The sequence below is a fragment of the Arvicanthis niloticus genome, chromosome 16, assembly GCF_011762505.2.
Source record: "Arvicanthis niloticus isolate mArvNil1 chromosome 16, mArvNil1.pat.X, whole genome shotgun sequence".
Classification (NCBI taxonomy): domain Eukaryota; kingdom Metazoa; phylum Chordata; class Mammalia; order Rodentia; family Muridae; genus Arvicanthis; species Arvicanthis niloticus.
In genome coordinates this window covers 66,917,208-66,940,528 of record NC_047673.1, presented here as the reverse complement: position 1 = coordinate 66,940,528, position 23,321 = coordinate 66,917,208, and the positions used below count along the sequence as shown (strand labels likewise).

Below are 23,321 nucleotides of genomic sequence, written 5' to 3'. Positions count from 1 at the left end.
TATAGCAAGACGGAGAGACGTGCATTCATCTGGTATTTGGAAGAATCATTTGGCCATGTCAGAAGTGGGACTCCAAAGGGCTGTGCAGAAAGTTAGCAGACAGCTTGGTGGCGCAAATATTCAAACTTTGGATTACAACATATGAGTAAGTCACGAAATTAATTTGGTAGGCCCAAATCAACTTTCTAAATAATAAAAGTAGGAAATCATTATTGCAAAGTCCACGACAAAATTCAGTATGGTTTCATGAAGTCTTCTTTAAGTATGTGTGCATATTTGTGTGTGTATACTAGGCTTTCATGCTAACTTGAGACCCACACTAGACTGCATATATGTATGTTTGAATAAATCTATGTGAGGAAAGAGCTGAAGTCGAGTTGGATTATTATGAATTATATGGGGCAAAGAACTTGTGCTTCCCAGTAATGTGGGTACAAGGATGGGCAGGCATGAGAAGGAAGGTTCCAGGTTGGGAGCAGCCTGACAGCGCCGAGCCTTCCTGCCCAGCATTCCTGTGTATAGACGCCTGGTACACACATGCTCGAGACTCCAGTGTCTCCAGCACACAAATGCTTCAGCAGCAGCTTTGTGCATTTCAAGTCTTTGGGAGACATTGAGTTCTATGTACAAACTAGTGGAAGGCAAAGGCTGAGCTCACCCCAGTGAGACAGTCAAGCTAGAACACAGGGAATATGCTACCATGGATGCATATCTATGTCTATTTACATGTGTGTATGCAAAACATGGAGCATCCATGCAGGCAGACACACACACACACACACACACACACACACACACACAAAAGTATACTCGCATACCTCAGTTCTAGCCTGTTTCCTCTTGATATATCTTGGTATTTTGAATGTTTGGCAGCTAATGATGATAAAAACTTTGTGTTTAACAAGTCATTTTATTGACACTTTATGATTCCATTGTAGAGAATTTATGCATAACATTTTGTTTTCGCTTTGTCAGTTTGTTTGTTTGAGACAGGGTTTCTTTGTTGCTCTGACTGTTCTGAAACTCTCTCTATAGACCAAGCTGGCCTTGAACTCAGAGATTCTCCTGCCTTTGCCTCCTGGGTGCTGATGCTTGATATTTTTATGAATAAACACATCATTTAAAGATTTTCAACATTCTTTTCAGAACTAGTAATCTTGGGGTCATAAGCAGTACACCTGGCCACTTTATACTTCTCCCACAGAATGCTATCCTTAATCACTGGCACTAGGACAGTTGTCCCTGCAGGGCAGGGAGATGGGTGCTAGTGGGGGGTCGGGGGAAGGGCAGGCACATCCAGGCAAAGTCAAGATGAAGGACAAATTGCTAGACGATGTCTTCTGGATATGATCACAAGCTGCACTAGTGCAATCACAACAGTATGGTCTTACACAGACTGACACCACCAGTCGACGTGCCAACAGGGATGGGGAAAAAAAAATCTCACAAGGTCCCACTCCTGTATAAAGAGCTACAGCTAATCAATGGCTGTGAGAGAGGGAGTGATCAGAACTAAACCTCATACATCAAAACAATACTAGCTGAGAACATGGAGTCAGAGACTTTAATCTCATCACTACACTAGGGAGGCGGAGGCGGAGGCGGAGGCGGAGGCGGAGGCGGAGGCGGAGGCGGAGGCGGAGGCGGAGGCGGCGGGCATGTCTGAGTTTGAAGCCAACCTGGTCTACATAGTGAGTTCTAGGACAGCCAAGGCTACTACATAGAGAGATTCAGTCTAAAACCAAACCAAACCAAACCCAAACAAACAAACAAAAGAACAACCCTAATTGGGATTTGTAGATTTTATGTACACATGGGCGTGTATGTGTAACAATATGTATGTATGTGTGTGTAACATGCATGCATGTGTAGCAATAATAATCACAGAAGAGGCGGTCATGAATTTGAATGAGTGTAGGGAGGAACTGGGGTGGGGAAGAGGAGGGATGGAAATAAAGGATATGGAATTCAGATGAGAAATAGTGACCAAAACATTACCCACTGCAACAGGGAGCACTGGAGACTCAGGCACAGAAATTATTTAAAAGACAAGAGACAGAGAAGTATGTGTGTTTGGTTAGAATACGAAATGTGGAACCTCTTTCCAAATGTCAATTTTTAAAGGCTTTTCTGCATGGTCAGGTGAAAGAAGACAAGTTTCCACCCTTAGTTGTATGTTGGTTCTTTTATATAGAAATCATTGGCATTTTGAAAAGTCCCATTTTAGCTGCTTAAAAAAAAGCTGTCATCATTTGCATCTTGACAATCATGTTTTAGTATATCAGGTCACTGGGGAAAACAAAAGCGTGAAAAGTACATAACTCCTTCCAACTGACTGTCATAAGATCAGGAAAGTCAGAGTCGTTTATATAACTGCTAACAAACTCAGTAAGTACCTCCATTAAACGGAGCCTACAAAGCCTCCCAAAATAAGGGCCAACTACTCACACACTGAGTTAGTACGTCACCTAAGTGACAGCAGGAGCCACTTCTGCTCTGAGATCAAATCACACCCAATAGCTTCAGCTCCTGTTCCGTGAGCACCCACTGGGTGTTCATCATTGCACACACAAACTTTAGGTTTATATTACTTAATGACAGTAATTAGAGACACATGGGCTGGGGAAGTTCCCCAAATGTGAGGTTATAATTAAAAAGTGTAAAGCCTTTAACAAATGTTACACATTTGTTGAATATCAATTCCATATTTTTCTTACTTTTGCTTTTCCATAATTTGAGGCAAACTATAAAAGATAATGTGTAGGTGCATGTAGACACTGAGGCCAACCTTGAGTATCATTCTTTAGGAAGCATGTATCTTATTTTGGCACACAGTCTGTCATTTGGACCTGGGCTTTAATTCAGTTAGGTTGGCTAACAAGCACGCTCCAGGGATCCTCCTGTCTTTGCCTTCCCAGCTCACAGATTACACTCAGGCTACCAAAGACAGGCTTTTATTGTTTGTTTTGTTTTTAAATGTAGGTGTTGGGAATCAAACAGGCCCTCACGTTTGTGTGGCAAACACTTTACACCCAGCCTTGGAACAACGATGAATAGAACAAACGTGGATAAAGGTATTGCAGTCATTTAGTGAGGGCCTCCTCAACTCAGGCAGAATGCAGAAAGGGACAGAAAGAGCTGTATTCTTAATGAATTTGTAGTCTGCCAAGTCAGACATTTTTCTCTTTGGTCTGTTTTGTTGAGATGGTGTCTCTCTCCCAATGTAGATGCCCCTGGCTGGAATTCCCAATGTTGACTTTATAGGCATGTGCCACCACAGCCAGCACAAGTCAGACATTCTCAGGACAATGATGACACCTTGTACATTTCATCAAACTACTGTTTGAAGCAACTGTTGAGTACAGAGAGTGATATCAAGAAAGGCTGCAGGTAGGCGATGGGAAGATGGCTGAGCACAGAAGAGCACTTGGTATGCAAGCCTAAGGACCTGAGTTCAGGCTCCAGACCTCAGTAAAAAACTATATGTGGGGCTGTGGTTGTGCCGCAAGCACCTTGTAGCCCCAGTGCTGTGAATGGTGGGAATCCACAGCCAGAGGTAGATCTAGGGCTTGCTGTCTCCAATTAGTTCTGGGTTCCAAGGCAGACATGTGTGGAAGGAGTGAATCGGAGAGTGAATCGGAGCAGGCTACATGGCAGTTTTCATATATGAAAGGATATTTTGTTTCTCTTACAGATAGATGTTGCATACAATAGTCCTCTAAATTAAAATATGCACTGTGTTTTTCAAGGCCACCTTTTAAGAACTGGGTCTTCAATAAAAATATGTTCCACAGCTTTGGGCTATTGCAAGTGTAGCAAAGGAGCAAACAGGGACTCAGCACCTTTTCCCAAGCGACTCAGCTATGTGCTGTCTTCATCATAATGATAAACACTAAAACCTAACAAAGGGAGGAAAATGGGTGGTGCTCCCATTCATCCCCAACTCAAAAATGAATCAATTAAAACTAGAAGTGGAAGGACCACCTTCACCCAGAGGGGTCCCTTGTCACACTTGGCTTGTTCTTTCTTTATTCAGGAAGGAGGTTTAACATCCTGTAAGAATTAACTTTATATTTACCACATCAGGAATCAACTTTAATCCATTTTGAAGGTTGGTTGTTTCAGTGACTAAAGGCTCTGGCCACTAAGCCAGGCAACTGGAGGTAGATGCCAGGCACCAAAATTGTAGAGATTTAATTCCCACAAGGTGGTCTTTGACCTCCTTGTATATTCACACTTAATAAAAGAAAAAAATGATTTAAAAAATTAATCTGGCTGGATGTGATGGCACATGCCTTTGATCCCAGCACTCAGAAGGGAGAGGCAGGCAGATCTTTTCAGTCTGAAGCCAACTTGAACTACTCAGCAAGTTCCAGGCCAGGAAGAGCAACTTAGGAAGACCCTAACTTCAAAATAATGAAGTAATCTAAATCCATTTACAAATCATCTGTATTTTCAACAGTATATTCTTCAGTGTCCTATCATAGCTTCTGCCCCTACATTTCTGCCCCAACCACAATTATACCTATGACTCTCATCCATATGGGTATCAGGTCAGTAGGAACTAATATGGAGGGTTGATGCTTCCTTGGGTGGTGGGAAGTTTACTTGGTGTAAGAAATCTCCACTGGCCCAGTTTCTGGGCAGGATGAGGCTGATATTCTTAATGCAGGGACAGAGAGCAGAATTTAAACAGAAAGCATCCGGGTTTGTGCTTCCAGGTTGGCTTTTTCTTAATGATACAAAAGGAAACAAAAGTTGCTTGTGGAGAAGTCAAATGTGTTACAATGTTGTAAACTTTCACTTCGACTACAACAGAAGTGCTCCAAATAGGTCACCACTTCCTGATGATATCAGCTAACATTTCCTCATCTCTCTCAAAGGAGTGTCACACACTCCTCAGCACATGGCTGCTACTGTCAAGCATCAATGGACACTGGTGCTCCCAGCAGTAATACTATTCTTCTCAAAATCAGCTTTGTTTCTTCTCACCTGTGTTGATGCTACTTCTATTAAAACAATTAAATACGTATTTAACTCAGAAATATAACTGCTAAAATACTGGTTCTATGAAAACAAAGAGGAATGGTTTAAAGATTCAACAAGACTGGATATCCCACAGACAAAGAAGAGTGTGCACAAAAGAAATACAGAAGACTTAGTACTGAGAGGGCCACCAAACAGCAGATGCCGCACACATGCTGCTTACTCAATGTCTGCATGATTGCAGTTTATTTAGGAAAACCAATATTGGGTACAGCAAAGATGCAGTTTGGGTGTGGTCTATCCAGAAACAAACTAAAATAAAACCAGTAACGTTGTGCCTAACACAGGATATCCAAGTACGTGTGTGTGTGTGTGTGTGTGTGTGTTTGTTTTACACAGACCCCTGCCCACCCAGTATTTCTCTCTTGCTTATTCGCGCCAGTCCACAGCACCACTGTGCCCCTCAGAGCACACAGATGAGTGTGAGTGAGAGCATCAGAGAACACTAGGCTAGAAGTCAGAAGTCAGAAACCAGTTTTAACTGGCAGGCCTCCAGTTCCTCATGTACAGTGTGCATACACTGAGAACAGGGATGAGGAGTGAGTGTGGGAGACAGGAGCAGAAGAGAGCCACAGAATAGATAGAAAATATTTAGGAGAGAATATAAAAATTATTGACAACAAGTAAATTGGAAGAAAGTAAAGTCATTTAGAAATGCTCATTACAAAGAAACCACAAAATTAGCCACCTATATAAGATGATTAAAATAAAATTTAATGTCCCAACATAAAACACGTATTTGAGAATGAAAAGGAACTTACTTTATTATATCTTAAGGCTCTAATGATATGTGAAAACTTTTGTTTAATAATAATAAAAGAACTAAAACAAAAACAAAAACTGAACAATAACAAACTAAAACTACTTGTCTCAATTTAAAACTCTAAAGCAGATCCCAAACACAAACACAAACAGCCACAGCCCTCAGTGGACACTCAAGGACAGTGTTCTGAACACTTCCAACAGTCATCTTAACGTTACACATATAAGACAAAAACCCGCTCAGAGGAAACAAACTACCAAAGAAACGGATGCCACCTCCACTGAAATCTTTAGTTCTCGAAAAGGGCCAAACTGAAGTTAGGTCCAGGGTCAGTGTGAAGCAACACCTCCCAAGTCCTGCCTACAACAATCAGCACAGACAGGCAACAACAGAACATTTAATACAAGTTTCACAGGGACTGCTGTGCCAAGCAGTGAGGCTTGTCAAAATACGGGATTTTAGATAATAAGGAAATTAAACAGCAGATTAACTGAACACTTCGCTCATTCATTGCTAACTAAAGCAGCGCCTAACCCGCCTTCTACGCTGAGGTCACAACAGGCGTCCATCTAACTTCCCATCGACCGTCAACACTGCCACGTGCCATTCATGCATAGGCAAAGTAACCCAAGGGATATTAACTCACATGCTGCCTGGGAGTCTACATACATTTCAAGTTTTGCTTATAATGCAGCTATTCTAAGAATCTCAAAATATTTCATTAAGAATTAATGTGTTATCCACACAAATGGAAAATATTGAAAAGTAGGAATATAAATAAAAAATAATAAAAATAGTAAGCCTACTAATACCGAAGAGGAAGGGAGACAGGATGGGGGAGCATGTGAAAGAAAGAGAGGGCGACTTTAAACATCCGGTTTCTATTCTGGACCATTCATGGAAACAGACAGACACAGCAAGTGGAAGCCAAATATATTCCCTGCTCTGACAGGATTTGTTTTCTATCTTGTCATTATTTCTTGCTGCATTCTTCCTAATACTATTTCTCCAGTGTTGTAGACTTGCTGACTGACGTGCCAGCATCTTAGCTTAGAAGGGAGAGCTACAGCAGCTCGAGGCGCAGTCGCAGTGCCAGGCTGCCTTGCAAGGCTTCTGGCTGGGGTCTTTGGCTTTCTCTGGAATGACTCGCCACACAAAGGTACGCTACATGTGATTCTACCCATGTTACACACAGTTCTCAAATTCCCTCCAGTCCCTTCCTTAGGACCCAACATACAAGCCCTGGTCCATGGCAGCAGGCACACATGACTGAGGCCGGGACAAAGACACAGAAGCTCAGCACACATTTGCTGACTGTCCGTCTCACTCACAAGAACTATCTCATAACAAGCAGCAAACATGCTACCTTATTGTGTCCACACTCTCCTTTAAACGGCTCTGAGAAGTCGTCACACTGTCTACCAAGCATGCAGTGCCATGGCACTCACGTGATCCTTTACTGGAATCAGACAACAGAGTTACACTCCATCCTAGAGAACGAAGGGAGGATTCTGAAAACATCAAAGATTTGTTTAATATTGACTATAAAAACACCCCTTTGCATCAAAATAAGTGTCCCTCTTTATTACACTCTGATTATTTTCTATAGAATTTAAATTGTACATAAAATTATAATTGTGCCTTGTTTTATGTAAATTGATTGTCTCAATTATTGGGAAAGGATTGGAATGTTAATGGACTATTTTGTTGGAGACATGCCAAGCAAATCAGCAAAAACTCTAACAGCTCTAACTGGAGGTATACAGCTAAACATTTACATAAATTAGGGAGACCAACGTGGTCTCGAGAATCAATCTTGCAATGTGAAATGAGGGGGAGCTTTTCACAAAGAAGATTAAAGTACCTTTAATGTTTGATGCTAGAAAGTTCTTTGACTGGAGATTCTAATTTGGATTTATTTTTTAAAAAATAAAACAGAAAGCAGGAGGCATATTTGTAGAAGAGCACCTGCAGCTGTGTGCTTTTCCCGTACCTGCTGCGTACACAACAGGTTACCTATGAAGAGTAGGGGTCTCTCCTGAAGGCTGAGGAGGGAGAGAAGGCCCAGCGGCATTGCAACATGCGTGTATGCTGCAGTGCACTTGATTATCTGAGGGAAGACCACCTCAGGAAACTGCTGCAGACACATTCCAGCCTTCTGCCACATACTGAATCCCTGACCTATCTCCTTTATGTTAATCTGGTATCCATGAAATCTCACACATCTTCACCACACTTAGGATCAGGGATGTAAGCACACCTCAGCGTTTTGTTACTAAGATGGTTACATTTTTTTGTTTTGTTTTTTTGGTTTTTTTGTTGTTGTTGTTTTTTGTTTTTCTTACAGTTAAGGTATAGCCACGGATGCCAGAGGTATACATCTGCCTCAAACTGTCAGCCTTCTAGATGACTTCCACAAACCCTTGGCATCAAGAAATATTGTAGATGTAGGTGTAAAAATCACCTCTGGGTAGAATAAGACAAACTGTTTCTTGTACAGTGAGACTCAGAACCCAAACATAAGCATCATAGATTTACATCTATTTGCAATATTTTAGAAATTGAAACTTTAAAGTTTTAATTATTTTAGACTTGAAAAGAGCCTCTTTTGCCAAGGAAAACGGTCCTTATTAATATAGGCATACATATAGATGTATGTACAGAATATAACTTAAGATTCTGACCAGAAAATAAAGATTTCTTCTGATTGTAAACTGTTTTGAATGCAGTTCTATAGTGGAAGAAAGCTGAATTTGAGGCGTTTTTTTGTTTGTTTGTTTGGTTGGTTGGTTGGTTTTTTTCTATACCAAGTTTATCATTTCCAGGGGCCATAAGCTATTTCCAGTAACAGCTGATACTGGTCTCTTCTAAGTGCTGGGCTGGCTTATATAAAATAACTTCACCACAAAGAAAGTCTGAAGTCTATATTACATATCTATGTCTATAAGGATCCAGAATTTTCTGACAACTAGATGGATGATTAAAATTCTATGTATCAAAAGCTGCGGACGTAGTGTGCTTGTCTAGCACACAGGAAGCCCTGGGTTGGATCTCATTCCTAGCACTGCATAAACTAAGTGTGAATCAAGGGTACTTAATGCTGCTGTTAGATATTTATACGAAACGTCTTAAAACACTTGCTTTTTAAACTGTTATTCATTCACATAGATGAGAAGAAGAAAATGTTCATATACAAAAATTATTTCATAGATAGTATTTATTTTAAACCAATGAAATTTCTCAGAAACAATGGCCCAGAAATGACCAAGACATCATAAAGCCCAACACTGACTTTGACCTGTTAACTCTATCACCAGCAGGAACTGCTTCCCTTAAGGACCTGCACAAAATCAGCATCTTTTAGAAGCTGGAAAGGTATTAGTCTCTTTCATCATTACCAACAGAACATCAACAGCATAGTTCTGGGCACAGCAGCCGGTCCTCTGGCCCCATGCAGTCTCAGTTCTGCCTGAGTAGAGGGAGTGCTGTCACATTAGGGCCACACACAGTTCTAACCCAAGCCTACGCCCACACCCCACTGCAGGTGGCCCCACAAGTCCAGTGATGCCCTTCCAAGTCAGAAAAAATGGGTGACAAAACCCACAAAGGTAGCCTAGAATCAGAATGTCCTAGGAAGTGAAGTAAAGCTTTTGCAGTCCTACGTATCTATCCAGGGAGCCTGCTCATCTCTGAGGGCATTACTAATTACTATTAAGTTAGTAATTATTAGTAATTACTATTACTAATTGCTGATTACTATTAAGTTGGAATTGTAAAATAAAATGTATGAGTTACTATCTTATTTAACAAAAGCATATATTCTCTTCCATATGCCAGGCAGACAGCCCAAGAGGTGAGGAGTTTCTTTCTTCTTCTCTTAGGCAGTTGGCTCACTGGGAGGAAACGTTTCTTGCCCAAGGTCAACAGCACTTTGAGAGGCTAGGATCAGAACCCAGGCAAAGAGCCTACAGAAACTGCCCTACCCACTAGGCTCCATCTGTTCCATTAGGAACTAAAGCATTTATAGAAGCCCATTGATTCTTGCTGTAAGCCAGGGAATCCTTGAAGGTGACTTGGCCTGAAAAGTAGTCCCTAGTAGAGAAGTTGACTCTTAGATGTGGCAGAAAAGTGGGAGAGCTGCTGGTGAGCTTTGTGCAGGTGACTCTGGGGACCTGTAGCCCTCCTCCAGCCCACTGACTAGCTGGAGAAACAGACAGGACACGCAGTGAGGTCAGAGTGTGCACCAGGGTAACAGACTACCTTGTGTCCCTAGACTGTGTGTCACACATTAGCTGTGACTTTGGGCACCGAGCACAAGCTCTCAGCCTCAAAGTCTCCTAAAAACAAAGACAGTCTCACTACCCAGGAGAACTGGCCTGAGCTGACTTACAAAGGACTTCTTGCTTTGGGACTGCACACTCTTCCCTTCTCATGAGCCTACTTCAACTTTTGGAAGAGCTTTCCTTTCCTTAAAAAAAGTGCCTCTATTTCTACTTTTAATATAAACCAACAAAAAGTAAATAAATGGTTTTCCTAGTACAGGTTTTTCATTAAGTGCCAGACTTGCTTTGAAGCTATCTAGGACTTATCTCCTCAAAGGATAACTGCAATTCCATGAAACTGACAGGGGAACAGTTGATCACTGTAATGTACCATATTTATTCAGCACTTGTGTGTTCTAAAGTGGGTCTTGTGATGTGTAGGTGGTATGTTTGTCTAGAGTGTGCAGTCTGTCTTTGAGACAGGTCTCTCTCTAAACCTGGGATTAGGCTAGTAGCCAACGAGCCCCAGCAATCCTCCTGTCATCCCCCACAGCATTGGAATTACTGGCGCACACAGCCACACCAGACTACCAGACTTTTCTACGTGGCTTCTGGGATCAGAACTCAGGTCATGATACTTGTATAGCAAGAGTTCTTACCCACTGAGGCAACTGCCTGGCCCCGAGCACGCACAGTTCATAAAGACGTGTTTCAGACACATCATCTGATGCACTCTATGATGACTCTACATGACACGCAGTCTCCGTCACTTTAAGCACAAGGAAGTTAAGGCTGAAAGTTCCATCTGGCTTGTCCTAGATCACAGGGTTATCAAGGACCATGGCTGGCTTCTCCCTATCCAAGCTCACTGTACAAACAGCTTGCTATAATACCAGAGAAGGCATGAGTTCTTGCAATTAACTTAAAATGAATGCAGGAAATGAAATAGCATGAAGGAATGAATACAAGTCAGCACTGATTGGCCCAAGACTGGAGAGAAAGGAGTGCTGTCTGCTTGGGTCTCCTTGTGCAGCCTGCATGGAGGGAGTCTCAGGAATGGAGTGTAGTACTCAGGCTTTCTTGGAATAGAGAAATCAACACAAAGATTCCAAAACAAACAAACAAAATAAATAAAACAAAACAGAAAGGAAGAAACAGACACATCTGCTGACAACCAAGGAAGATCATGTCTGCTTGTAAAGAACAGCGAAGGGTAGGGCTGAGAAATGCACACAGAGGGGTATCTGGGTGACCTGTTTCACTGGTGGGCCGTTCTACCTGCAGTAGAGTGTATGAAAGGGATGCTAGGGACACAGTGAAGATTTCAGTGACTATCTTAGAGTGTAGAGGACAGGTGGAACCTACACCCAGTCATGAATTCTCTGTGGATTTCCTTCTGCTAGTCCACAGAATGCTCACCAGAATGGGGTTTGCTTCCAGAGAATGAGCAAGGCCTTTCCAAGAATATGGTGGAAAGCAAAATAATGTCTACAGGAGATGGGACCTCCTTCCCCTGGTCCTGGTCACTGAGGGAGGTGGAAGAACATCCATCTCCCTGTGGTGCGATGGCAAATGTGAAAGCACAGGCTCTTTGGGGGAAAAGGAGTTCTGATTCCGAGTTTCACATTTCTGTGACATAAATACTTCTATCATGGTCAATTTTAAGCTAGAAATATAATGCAAAGTGGTTGTGTTTCCAAAGATTTATTACTACCCCAGTACACTTTACATCTGCTACTAAGGAGGCCACAGAAAATCCTATTTTCTTCCCCATCTCCACCATAAGCCAAATGAAAGTCAAACAGAAGGTCTAAGAAAATGAAAGTAGGCAAAGCAAAGCAAAACAAACTCCACACCACCAGAACACCCGAACCGGGAATAAAGAACTCTTTGATGGGCTATCAGTAGAGTGGGATCCAGGAGGAGGACTGTATTAGTCATAGTACTGTGACAAAATAATAAACAACTTAAAGGGGTGGATTATTTATTTTGGCCATGGATCCAGAATTGTTAGTCCACAGTCCTAGGCCCCACTGACTTCAGGACCACGGAGAGGCAGAGTGTCAGAGCAGTGGATGCACTTGGCAAGCTGCTCACTCTATGACAGATAGGGACGCAGGAAGGGATTAGGCATGGGATTAGACAGGATGGGTCCAGGTATAAGTTTCAAAGGCATGCTCGTAGGCCCCTTAAGGTAGGTGCGCTAGTGGCCAGGCCCTGTCCCTGAAGACCTCCAACCACCAGGCTCTACCCACAGAGCACTTTAATGGCTATAATGGCCAGAACCAACCTTTCAAGGTGCAAGTGGACAAGCTCCACTCTACAGAGTAAAAAGCCCAAGATCAGTTCACAAAACCTACCAATCTCAGGCCACTCTGGAAAGCTCCATCTCCAAGAAAGTCTATTTAAAGTCTGTCTTTCACTCAGTTCTTTGCTGCTTCTTGTTCGAGAAGGGGCAATCAATCACTCTCCTGTGTCTCTCCCAATAAATCTCATGTGAGGTTTGTTTCACGGTGTAACTCTGTAGGTCCGCTTGGCTCTTGACTGTCAGGAGAGCTCCAATACTTGTATTAGGGATACCTTTGCCCTCAGGGCTGTAACACTTACAACGCTGCCTGTAAGCTTCCTCCAGCCAGGTTCTATCACCTCTCCAAACAGTGCCACCAGCTAGGGTGAAGATTTCAACACATAGGGGACACCTTTGATCTCAGCACTGGGGAGGCAGAGGCAGGTGGACTGTTGTCAGTCTAAGTCTGTCGTGTCTACATACAAGTTCCAGGCTAGTCAGGAGCACATAAGAAGACCATATTTCCAAACATCAAACCCAAACAAAGGAATTCAACACACAAGCCTGTGGAGAACAGCTCTTATCCAAACTATAAAAGCGAGCATTAAGTTTGAAGGCTGGCCACCTGGAATGACTTACATATAAATACAAAGGTAGCGATATGGGAGAGGATAGAAGAGTGCACCCAGGAGCTGCTGCACAACATGGGGTCTGCATGGTGTAAGAGAGCAAGAGGAGGGGCTGCTGGGTCTCTTCCTCCTCCTCGCCATCTCTGCTCGGCTGCATCAGTCTCTGCCATATGTAAGGCCACAGTGCTGTGTCCTTGACCATCCCAAGCAGGTTCTCCCTCTTCTGTTACATGTGCTTTCCCTTCTCTTCAGCACTGGGAAGCTAGCTTGGGCCCCTAGAGCCTCTGGGGTCTATTTACTCATGCAGCAGGACCTACCTTTATGGCCACTCTCTGCCTCAATGACTAGACCAGAAGCTGCTTAAAGACCTCATGTGCTTTTGCTTTAGCGTTAAGTGCTGAAGAAATGCTAATTAGGGTGCTGGTATATTAATAAACTAGAAGATACAAAAGAGAACTCAAGCCAGGAAATCAGAGTAAGGTGTCCACATTTAACATTTAATGTTTAAAATTACAAAAAGCATTAGGCAAAGCAACAAACCTGACTGCAAAAATGACAAATAACCCCTGTTTAACTGAAAAGTGCAAAGTTAGGATAATGAAACTTCTAATCAGAGTCAGTTAATCTACCAAAAAGGTGAGAGAGAGAAAGAGAGAGAGAGAGAGAGACAGAGAGACACAGAGACAAAGACAATGCTTTCAAGAAGAGTTGACTAGAGATGAGCTCAGAAAATATGGAATTCAAGGCAGCCTGAGCTCCAAAGCAAGGGAGTTCATATTAATTATAGGGGAGAAATTCCATTTAAAAACAGAAACCCATTTTCCCTATAATATAAAAAGAACAGACACTTAACTGCTCAGAAACTGGGACATACGAGGGACAAACAGGCCATGACAGGGCAGTAACAACACTGTCTAACAATGTATTGACAGATACGATGAAACAGAATATACAAAACTAAAGATGGGGCCAGAGAACTGGGCCAGCACAACAAGGTGCTTGTCACAGAGGCTGGTGACCTGAGTCTGGTCCTCTGTGTAGAAAAAACAAACTCTTGAAGCTCTCCTGTGACTCCCACACAGGTACCATTAACTCTGCAGCCTAAATAATGGTAAAACAATAAAGTATAAAAGCTAATATAAAGAATGGGTTCTGGGCTATGCTGATCATGACCTGCTGATGAAGGTTTATTGACTCTAACAATAAGAGACTATGCACGCTGGAGGATGCAGGCATAAATCTCCTGTGGTGTGTGTGTGTGTGTGTGTGTGTGTGTGTGTGTACCTAAATCTTCTCTTTAAAAAAGTCAAGGAAGAAAAAAAAAATGAGTACTCCTAATTCCCAACCATGCTCAAATTTTTTTTTTTTAAACAACTAGGTAAATTTCACTTGGAGACTGTTTATATGTGCTCATGCTAAAAGCCCTATGCACAGAGCACACGGACTGTGCACACACATTCGCACACTAACACAACACGGACTATGCACACACATTCACACACTAACACAACATCACAGCTACATTCCAAGAAAAGTCCAAAATGTTCAAAAGCAAAAGTTACATTCAAAATTCAGAAGGCATTTTTTCACAGAAATAACATTATGTAAACATGGTATTTTGTTTCACACACTAAATCACAAGAACCAATTTAACCCATAATGTAAATAAACAATGATCTAGAATGGAAGCCTCTGTAGCTCCAGCTAATGCCCAGAATCCACCTCTGAGAGGTGGTCGCATACTGGAGGTCGAACGAGTGCATCGACTATAGGATGTTGAGTAAACTCCATGCTGACCAAGGCTCTATAGACTTTATTAATTGTGTTTAGCAGTTTTCACAACCTTACAAGATAGCACTTTACAGAAAAAAAAATGAAAAAAAAAAACTTGCAGAGAAAAGAGCTTGCCACGACTCCTAGGGTCTGACAGAGCACGACCCTTACCCACAGTGCATACCCTTCTACTACCATCACATTAGGCCTTAGGAGGATAGCACTCAAACCAGAAGGCGCTGACACATTTCACTAGGGCAGGGATGTGTGCTTGGTCAGCAGTGCAACCGAAGCACACCGTAAGAATGCTATATATTCAGATACTATACCATGCTAAGCCATGTGAGTAAGGCTTGCTCTAGAGTACCACTATTGGGGTTTGGTGGAGCCTTTAGGAGGTATAACCTAGTGGGAAATCACTGGGGCAGGGCATGTTCTTAAAGACAATTGTGGGATTCTAGGCCCCTCCTCTTCCTCTTCATTGCTTTCTAGACTCTGTGTAAGTGAATTTGTTCTGCAGCAAGCTCCTGCCCAAGAGCAAGAGGACACATTAGTCATGGACCTCCACAATTGAGATCCAAATGAACCTTTTCTTTTAGTAAATTAGCTGCTTTAGCTGTTTTGTTATGTGACAGAAGGCTGACTAACAAAACTAAGCGACCGATACACCTGGTGATTAAATGAAGCAGCCTTTCTCTTCCGCTGAGTGCTGGGCTTACTGTAGCCACAAGTATAAATGATATAATTATGCCTTTGGTATTTTCCTAAGTTTCTCTTGTTGGGTTCCTTTCACATTTCATGTGCTCCCAGGTGGTCAGCTATTATAGCATCTGCCCTGTTCCATGCATGTACTGCACATGCTGTTTAAAATAATTCATTAACCCAAAATAAAATCTTAGCTCCCAAAGGGTGGAAACATCCCGTCTGCTAGGGGGCAAACATGGTGTTTCAGGTCAAACACAACCCCTTGACGTCTTAGCATGCTTCTGCACTGCACAGAATAATGTATTCTAGAAAGATTACTTGGGAACCACAACTGATTTATAATTCTGGCACAGTTTTAAGAAAATGTTAAAGTTTTCTAAGCAGTTCTAATTATCCCAACTCCCTCCTTTCCACTATACCACATTCCCAGCTTGTCCTTGAACACCACAGGTGAGGCAAAGATCTAATTCACACAACTGAATGACTGGTAAAACCAGCGATAAAGAAAATCTACAAAAACCAACCCCCCCCCCAACAAACAAAAATACCTAGTGAAAACCAAATGTTTAGCATATTAATCACTTGCCAATTTCTTCATTAAAAACATAATTGTATGTTATAACAAAAGTATGTAAATCTAAAATAACCCAGACATTTTATAAATTCACATTTAATAGTATGCTGTCAGTTATAAAAACAGACTCACAAACAGCATATCCAAAGGAGGCCCTCTCTATGCAAAACTGGTGGTGACAGGATAGGAGGCAAAGATTACACATCCATCTGCTTTCGCAGATTAGATAGACGATCTGCTTCTGAATTACAATTCATACAATCTCCCCCACTTTCCTCCCCCCCCCCCGTGTGTGTGTGTGTGTGTGTGTGTGTGTGTGTTACATTCATGTGCGTGAATACGGACATGCAAGCATGGAGTGTAAGTGGAGGTCAAAGAAAGGACCACCCTGAGGTTAGACCTCACCTTCTACCTTGTTTGAGACAGTGTCTATTGGCGGGCACTGCTCCAGGCTAGCCAGCTCAGGAGTTTCCAGGCTTCTGTCTTTGCCTCCCATCTCCCCACAGCAGGACTCCTGGGATGTTCCCACTGTATGGCTTTTACATGGGTTTCAAGGATTCAAATTCAGTTTCTCACCCCTGAATTGCAAGTGCTTTCTGTCCACTCAGCCATCTCCTCAGCCACCAAACTGTAGTCACTGTACTACTGAGAAGGCACTGTACTGCTGTTGCAAGAGTGCATTTCTGTACTACAGTGGGCTAACAAAATAAAATAAACTGAATTACAAAGCTAAATCTATAGTTAAAAAAGAACAGAAATATATGAAAACCAAAATGATCTCAACGCAACCTTGATAATGAATTGTACCTAAATGTTCTTTTCAGGGAAGAGAGCAACTCAGATGACCAGAGTTGGTGTTGGAGGTCTGTGGGGCAAGGGGATTACCAGTAGAATATCAAATTACCATTCCCAGTAAGTTGTTTTGGTATATAAAAAACAAATTTCAGACCCTTTAAAATGTTCACCTAATCAGCTTTTAGACTGTGCAGAAGAACTGATGAGAAAAGCCTAGAGTTTTCTTTTTGTCTTCTGCTCACCACCACTCAGTGAGGTGTAGTTGTGGTGATTCCTTTAAATGTAGAAAGGCCTACTTTAGCAAAGTATCCCAGGGACAGGAACATATTTTTAAACCTTGTGCCTCAAATCAAACATTCAGACTTTGATTTATGTAAGTCAGAGACAGGACGTCCTTCCCAGGTGGCCAATGGAGGCCACACCCCTAGAGCCCCATTTTACCTTCTCCCTGTGGTGCGTAGAAGCCTTGGAGGAGCCCAGAGTGACCTCCTACGAGACAGCTGTACCATGGCTACTCAGTACTGTGAACTCAATGCCTCAACTAGCTCTTTTGCTTGGATATGTATTAAAAACCTCAATCCCAGATTGGTACTCCATGAAGTGAGGCTTCCTAATAAAAGATAATTTTTGAAATAGGCCGTAACTAATAATAATAACAGGGCCCTTTCCCTAACCTAAATAGTTAAAAGTGCCTGCCAGCAGGTTTGGGCCCATCTAATTAGTTACAGAGGAGGGGGAGTTACAAGACAAAGGCCTGTTAAGAACATCCCAGAAACTGACCAGCCAAGGGAGGAACTACACCCTGCCCCCATGGTACGGCCTGCTAGTGTTCAAAAAAGTAAAACAACCAATCCTGTGTGCCCGCTTGAAAGTTCGCTTTTTCCCCACCCTGCCCATATATAAGCACTAGACCCCTGAGCCACGGGGTCAGTCCCTCTATCCCCTATGTGAGATATGGGGATACGGGCTGGCCCAGAGCTCTGATTTAATAAACCACCTCATGTGCTTTACAGCAAGACGGTCTCTCGTGTGTCCTTTGGGTGCGTGCTATCCTGTGACTCTAGTGGACCTCCCTTCTGGGGAGTCCCGGACCTTTCACTAGGAGACCCTTCAGGTTCCAGCAGCCTGTCCATCGGGAGGACAGTGATCCTCAGCCTCCCATCTGCCCCATCCCGACTTTTTCACTGTTATAATTTAGATATGAAGGGTTCAGATGCCTATGTGTCGAAAGCTTAATGACTGGTTGCTGGTGCTACTGCGAGGCCACTGGTCTGAGGAGAGCCCACACTTCACCAAAAGAATTAGTGCAAAGCTGACCAGACTACAAGAGGTGAGCTTCTGTAGAGGAAGTAGGGTACTGAGGGGGATGTCCTTGAAGGCTATGTTTTCCCTCAGGTTCTGGCCTTCTCTGCTTCTTGACCCCAAGAGATGAACAGTTTTGCTCAGGTACATTGTCTTATGGTATCCAGCTTTGCCTCATCCCTAAGCAATGGAACTAGCCAGAGACAGACTGAAGCCTCCTTCAGAAACTAGGAATCAAAATAAGCCTTTCTCCTTTGTGCCCTTCCCCCAGGCCTGAGCAGGCCTGCAAAGTCATTTACCACAATAGACCAAGCAACAGTAGGACCTAGGAGAGGCATTGCATTACCAGCCTTGGCGCCTTGGAGCCTGCTACCTGAGCTAAGAAGAATGGACTGCCTGCTGAGTTAGCCTTGACACCTTCGGACTGCTGGGGGTGGGGCTTCCCCTTTATATGTGAAAGCAAATTATTAAACTTTGAGCCTTGATCAGAGAACTTTGTCTTGGCTTCATCTCTTCCCGCCCATTTCCCTATTCTCAGCTTCTCTTGCAGGTGAACCTGGTTCAATGTTGCTGCTGGCAGCAACACTCCTTAAGTTGTGTTCTCAGGCATCTTGTCACCATGATGAAAAGCTTACTGAAGAGCCACCAAGGGGTAAGCATCTTTTCTCTGTCAGCATTCTCCAGGGCTGCATCAGGCCCAAAGCAACAGGATCAACTGACTTTGGACAAAAACCTTTAACGCTGTGAACCAAAAAGTCTCCTTTCCTCTACAGTGATTGCCTAGGCGTTTGACCGAGAGTACAAAGGTGGCGAGCTCCCAAGTCCAAGTACACGGGATGTTCTCTCCCCATGGTAGTGAGCACAGCAGAGTCATGAGGGAGTACAGAACAGATGAGATCCCCACTACCCACAGAGTACACAGATCTGGCCTTGGCCCACCTCCCTGCAGCAGCTAAGCCACCAGGCCCTCCCACAGGTGCAGGGTTGGGGAAGGGGCTAAAGTCAAAAATTAATCCCTGCTTAATGCTTGGTTAGACAGCTGCCGATTCTCAGAAACTTTACAACCTTGCCTATTTTCCTAACTCAGCATCCTCAGACTTCTCTCATAGAAACACATCTTTGAGAATTCTCGTAGAAATCCTAAAATGTTCCCTTATTATGGCATGAAAACATAAGCAGGGAACTTTCAAGTAAAACCATTTCATTTAAAATAAATATAAATGTGAAGATTTATATTAAAGTTTACTATTTCATAAATAATGTGTATATATAACTTAATATATTAATTAAATAAGAAAATGTCATGTTTGGCCAATAGCATAAATACATTTTAGCACCAACATATACTCTAAAATGTCAAGATGAAACTAAATCCATATTATAGAATCAAACAAATTAAAATAGCTGCATATTTTTTCTAGAATTCTTGTTTTCTGAATGTATAATCTTACTCATTTATACTATTCGTCCTTTGTCTGAAAATGATGAGGTGCAGATTATAATTTCAGGTTTAGATTCTAAGTTTTTCTTGGAAAATTGTGAATGGTCTTACTTCTACAAAATCAAAATGTTGGCTTATATAAAATCTAATATTATATTTTCTATTTAACAGTGGCTTTTGAATAAATTTCCCATTAGCAAAACAGAATTGAGGATTTTATACAGATGATCTGGTTTACAGAATTACCAAATATAAATTCATTATTAGCTCACCCATTTCAACTAGAAGCTTCAATGACATCATGCACACGGCTCAAACAAACTGCTTACTTATTTATTATCTGAAAGGAAAGAGTCATAGACTGTCCTACCGACAGCAGAGCCAGGAGTGCTGGGGCTGGAGACAGAGTGTGAGGGAACACAGCACTCAGCAGGACTCTGTTGACATGGCCTCAGCCATTCACCACACCCAGGGGTGTGCATCTTGTTTGTTTCCTAGGTAGGAACACAGGACTGGGTATTTAATTTAAAGCAGAAAAACAAAAAACATTATTTTAACATGGACTTTCAAGACTATATTCACTCAAGAAGAAAATCTTGTTCACTGAAACTTTGTTGATCTTTATAACAATATTATTCAATGACTTTACATCTACTTCAAACTAAGACAAAGCCCTCTTTGCTCTGAACTATATGCGCCTCTTGTACATACCCTCCGGGGCTGGCTGCCCTGCCCACTGTGTATCACTGTATCTCATGAAAAAGTGGTAAACGGCTACTTTGGATGCTCTTCACTCTTCACTTTCAACTACTGTCTGCACTAACAATTGCCCTGGCTGACTTGACTGGTAATGTGTGCGTTACCAAGGCCAACAGATGTTTTCTGTCTTGCTGTGTAGCTAGCATCTGCTTCAATGCTTCCTCTTTCCCAAGGCAGTTTTATCACTGGGATGAGTAACAGTCCTCTCCATGTATTGCTCAGGCCGCTTTGTGGCAATAGTATCTCTTTTGTCCATTTTTAACGTATCTTTAAAAGTGTGGCTACTCCTGAGGGTCAGTGGCCCTTTCTTACTTCTTATTGCTTCCTCCCGATGACCCAGTTTTCTCCAAGGTTTCAAACATTCCCCTAAAGTCAAGGGAAATTTCTGTCTCCAGTCTAGACATATCTCCCAAGTTCAGCTTCCCTAAAAACATGTAAGTTCCACCAAGGGAGCACCATACCTGCTTTGCTGTTTTATTCCCAGCTTGTGATGGAGTCCTAGTAACACATGACACATGGTGGCAACCAATAAATACTTGTTGAAGAGATCCCTCATTCATTTGCTCTCTGCCCTCTATTGGCACGTTTCTTTCTAAAGGCCTCAATTATACAGCTAAAAATGAAGATGACAATAGCAGCCCCTTTCCAGGTTTGCCTCAAGGCACATGAAATAGTGAACATACATGCATTTTATGAATTAAAAGGCAGTATGCCAGGGTAAAAGGCACACTTTTCAGGCTAAAATACTTACTCCTTGGACCCTTACAAAAACAACAAAAGTTTGCTCACCCCTAACATAGGATAGTATCTGGGTTCAAGGAGATATTATACAAATTAATGGACAAACAATATTTTCTTGCATTTTATTATCATCTATCTGTACTTTAACATGTTGGCAGGGGATGGCAGCCCACATTCTGGTCCTTCTGACGCACAGCAGTACTGTCTCCTCCAATGTTGTTTACCTTAACCTTAAGGTATACATCCCACTCTCTCCTAAGTATAGAAATGGAGACAGAGAGGGCACAGGTCTCTGAGGGATGGAGTAGAGACTGGAACTTGAAAGCCATGACAATATCTCCACGAGAAGCTGACAGCTGCTCAGTACCCAAGTCCAAGCCTACAAAAATCTACTCACTGTTGCTACAAAATACATAGACTTTATTTTGGGGGAAACTCTATGACCAGAGTTTAGAAATGGCCTATCCACAAAAGAGGACTATATTTATTGCAATAAAATAAAGTGCCAAGAAAATACTATACAAAAGGGAAAACGAATCTTGAGTCAACCACTCAAGATTTGAGTTTGAACCTAAGCATGTGTTCCACAAGTAACTTTGGGCAAATCCACTACTCCCTGTGAACTAAATTTCTGTCTCTGGAAAAGAGAGTGGTTACCTCTATGGCACCTTGTAGGTGACTACTATGAGCCAGTGGCTTATTCCATCTTGTGAAAAAAGCATTATCAACACCAGCATGTAGATAGACAAGGAAGCTCAGACATGCCCACCTACTTGTTTAAAGAAACACCACTTAAAGGAGCCCATTGGTCCGCACAGTGCAGCCTTAGCTAAGGCCTAACCAGCTTCAGCTCCTCCGCATGTATTATCTTAAATATGGTGTATTAGAGCCTAATACTAGTAGGAAAGGTCTGACATCCAGTAATGCTGGAATACTTACTGCCAATGTACACTTTAAAGGGGGATGCTCTCACCAGTGTTCTTGAGTAAACCCAATCCATTGTCTTTGGGAAAACAGTAGAAGAGAATGTGTGGCTTTCTCTGCATGCAGTGAGAACACCCCAAATCTCAGAAGCAAACTACAGAGAAGTATTAGGTGCTAAGCATATACCTGGTTACTTCAACAATCCTAATTTCTACTTAATCAACAGGGACTCTCCTGTCTATGATGTCGACCCTCAGCATGCATCTGAGCCATCCTGTGTCAGCAGCCCCACATTACCTTTCCTTCATCGTCTCGTGCACCCTCCCGTGTTGGACGCACTGCTCCTCCAGTTCATCATTTCTCTTCTGTAATTTCTCCAGTTTGTCACGCAAGTATCTTTTGTCTTGACTGAGTTGAACTATTTCCGATCTAGAGAGGATAGGAACACAGACATAGTAGATAGTTGAGATTCACCTTACTAGAATGTATTTTTATTAGCATTATCTTAAACGCTATACTTAAGGCATAGTCATAAGAAAAAAATTATTTTGTATCAAAAAAAAGATTTCAGAAAATTTAAAATACCTAGTAGAAGGATAGATATTACATCCTAGAGACTCCAGTTACAGCACTGGAGAGGTCTGAGAGGTCACACAGGGGATCTAGTTACAATGGGGGAACCAGTGTTATCATATAAGTCTATATGCTAAAAGGTAACCTCCTTGCCCTCTTTCAATCTTGCTCCTAGACTGTGCACAGTCAGTGATACAGCAAGAGTGGAAGAAGGCCTGAATTGAGACAAGAACCAACAGATGTGTCCTGTGGTGACAGCTGAGGTCTTTCAGGACATAAACTATTCATTCAGTGTCTTGGATGACAATCTTAAAGAATAAACTCCTTAAAAAGAGAAGAGAGATATCTAAGAAGAGCTGTATCTTTTTAAAAATTAGATTTCCTGCATTGATGGCATTTCCTCAAGTCCCCTCTCTCATCAGTGAGAAGTCACAGCTTTAATTTCTGCACATAATGAGCAAGTTTTAAGTTAATAACACTTCTGACATAAAATGAGTTCCCATCCCAGAAAGGAGTGCTTCACTACAAACTATCTACTTTGTCCTTTGCTCTATAGGGAAGACTTTGGATTTGCTAGAGGAAATCCCACCCCACAAACTGTTCTTCCCAAAGAGCACCATGCCAGCAGGGGTGGGGCAGAGTCAGTCCATCTCACTCCTCAGTCTATTCTCCTCTTGCTCACATGCATCCTAAAGGCAGCTCTCTCCGATCAGCTCTCTTGCCACAGGTGAGCAGGCTTTGAAACTA

General features: G+C 42.3%; 1 protein-coding gene across 11 annotated transcripts in view; it reads right to left on the bottom strand.

Moving 5' to 3' along the window:
* The window catches only part of Sdccag8 (SHH signaling and ciliogenesis regulator SDCCAG8), a 194,480-nt gene that overhangs the window by 42,658 nt on the left and 128,501 nt on the right, over positions 1-23,321 (bottom strand). For all 11 annotated transcript variants that reach the window (XR_013104485.1, XR_013104484.1, XR_013104486.1 and 8 more), the window contains one exon: positions 22,299-22,430. Coding sequence is in view for 8 of the 11 variants with exons in the window: in XM_034520156.2 (XP_034376047.1) it covers positions 22,299-22,430 (132 nt within the window). In the remaining 3 variants the exon portion in view is untranslated. The remainder of the gene's footprint in view (positions 1-22,298; positions 22,431-23,321) is intronic.